This window comes from Medicago sativa, chromosome 2 (assembly GCF_051527215.1).
Source record: "Medicago sativa cultivar Bolivia chromosome 2, Bolivia_mono, whole genome shotgun sequence".
Taxonomy (NCBI): Eukaryota; Viridiplantae; Streptophyta; class Magnoliopsida; order Fabales; family Fabaceae; genus Medicago; species Medicago sativa.
Window position 1 is genome coordinate 16,588,940 of NC_140750.1, and position 1,861 is coordinate 16,590,800.

General features: G+C 34.7%; 1 protein-coding gene across 1 annotated transcript; it reads right to left on the reverse strand.

Annotated features, from left to right (window-relative positions):
• Positions 1–1,071: 1,071 nt before the first annotated feature.
• Positions 1,072–1,531, reverse strand: LOC146945005 (S-protein homolog 5-like). The gene has a single exon (XM_085748811.1). It carries the CDS (start codon positions 1,501–1,503, stop codon positions 1,072–1,074), a length of 432 nt encoding a protein of 143 aa, XP_085604937.1. The 5' UTR covers positions 1,504–1,531.
• Positions 1,532–1,861: the final 330 nt, after the last annotated feature.

Here is a 1,861-nt window from a genome sequence, read left to right on the forward strand (position 1 = left end):
CAACTTATAATCTCTGCTTGAATGAGCTTGTAGAAAGTGCAGTATTGAGAGTAGAAGCTAATTGGAAGGTCTTATGGTATGGAAAATGACAGTACGACCTAAGGTTCGGAATGTTATGTGGACATTGGCGTGCAATTGCTTACCAACGCGTGCTAGACTGCTTGACAAATGAATCATGATTAAAGCAGCTGTTCGTGGTGTGGAAGATGTGAAGAAACTGTGTATCACTTGCTGTTGTTCTGCAGAAAAAGCGCGAAATCATGGCAAAACATAAACATGTGGGATCATATTCACTCTTTCCAATCGTTGTAGCTAATTGTGGGCAATAAATCTTTAGCATTTTATAGATGTTGTCACAGGAGCAACAAATTGTTTTTGCTGTGGTTTATTGGGGTTTATGGCGTAGTCATAATGAAACAATTTGGATTAATGTGAGGGAAAGATAAGCTAATATTGTTCATATATGTAAGAGCTTGTTGGAGGAGTCGAGATTTGTGCGTTAGAATACAATGCAAGACAGTAAATGGAATTTAGAATGGCCGCGTCCACTGATTATGTCAAATGTTATTGACTCACCGTTTTTAGAGCAATTCAACAAGGTTGGTATCGGGTTGTGCTTAAGAGATGAGTTTGGAATGTTTATGGGAGCAAATGCGTTGTGATTTCAGCCAATTACGCATGTTAGTATTGGTGGGCGATGTGCTTGCTCTCAGCTATCGAATGGATGCAAGAGCTGAATTTCAAATATGTTATCTTCTCTTTAGACTCGAAGATTATTGTCGATTCTTTCAACTCGTCAATTCTATCATTTTATCCAAATATCGTAGTATTCTGTTATGCTTTTAGTAATAAAAAATAAATTTCTATGCATCCATTCGATAAAAGTAATCTCATTTTCTTTTGATAAAAATAAATAAATAAAAATAATAATCTCATTAAAATCACTAACTAAAGATTTTTGTTTTTGATAACATTACATATATTTGTATATGCATCTTCTACTCAAAAATCACAATCTTTTCTTTAAACGGTCTAATCATATATCTGAAATGACACACACAAAAAACACACTCACCAAGTAAAGTCCATCCTCCAATTCACTTCATCATTACTGAAATAAAACCCATCTTGTGTAACCCTCCAAGAACATATCCTATTTGTGCCACAACGTTCTGCGTCCCTAGAAGCCTTAAAAGCATCAAATTTCTTTCTTATGTTGTCCCATTTCATGGTACACTTCATGTGGTTGCTACTCCACAAATTTGGCCTCATGATCCAGCTGAAATCATCATGTTCTTGCATGGCTCGACTACCAAGATCCATTTCATCTGATGAACACCAAATGACCAAAGGAACAGATGAATTGTTTGTGAAGCCATTAATCACACGAACATAATATTCATCACTGCTAAACAAATATTGTGATCGTTGCATTACGACCATTACAATGATAATGGAGGCAGAAAAGCATAGTAGAGGGAAAACACATGCTGTAAATTTCATGGTCTTTTCTTATGACAACAATTCAAGTGAATTTGTGATTTGTATATGTTACATGTGTTTGAATGTGTCACTTATATGTTAGAGTTAGATATTAGAATATTTATTTATTGGGCGCTTGTCTTTTGGATAGATATATTGGGCTATAATTTTTCACCTAATGAGGAGATCCTTACCTTTTTTTTTGTTGAAAGAAAGAGATCCTTACCTTTTGTGTGATGCTAAATTATGCATATTTTTAAATGTGGTCTTGCAGTTGATTTTTTACTCTGCCCCTAAAGAACTAAATTAACGTGGTCAAAGTTTTATGATGGTTTTTGTCAAAAAAAAATTACGTTGATTACGCTAAGACCTAGTTCAG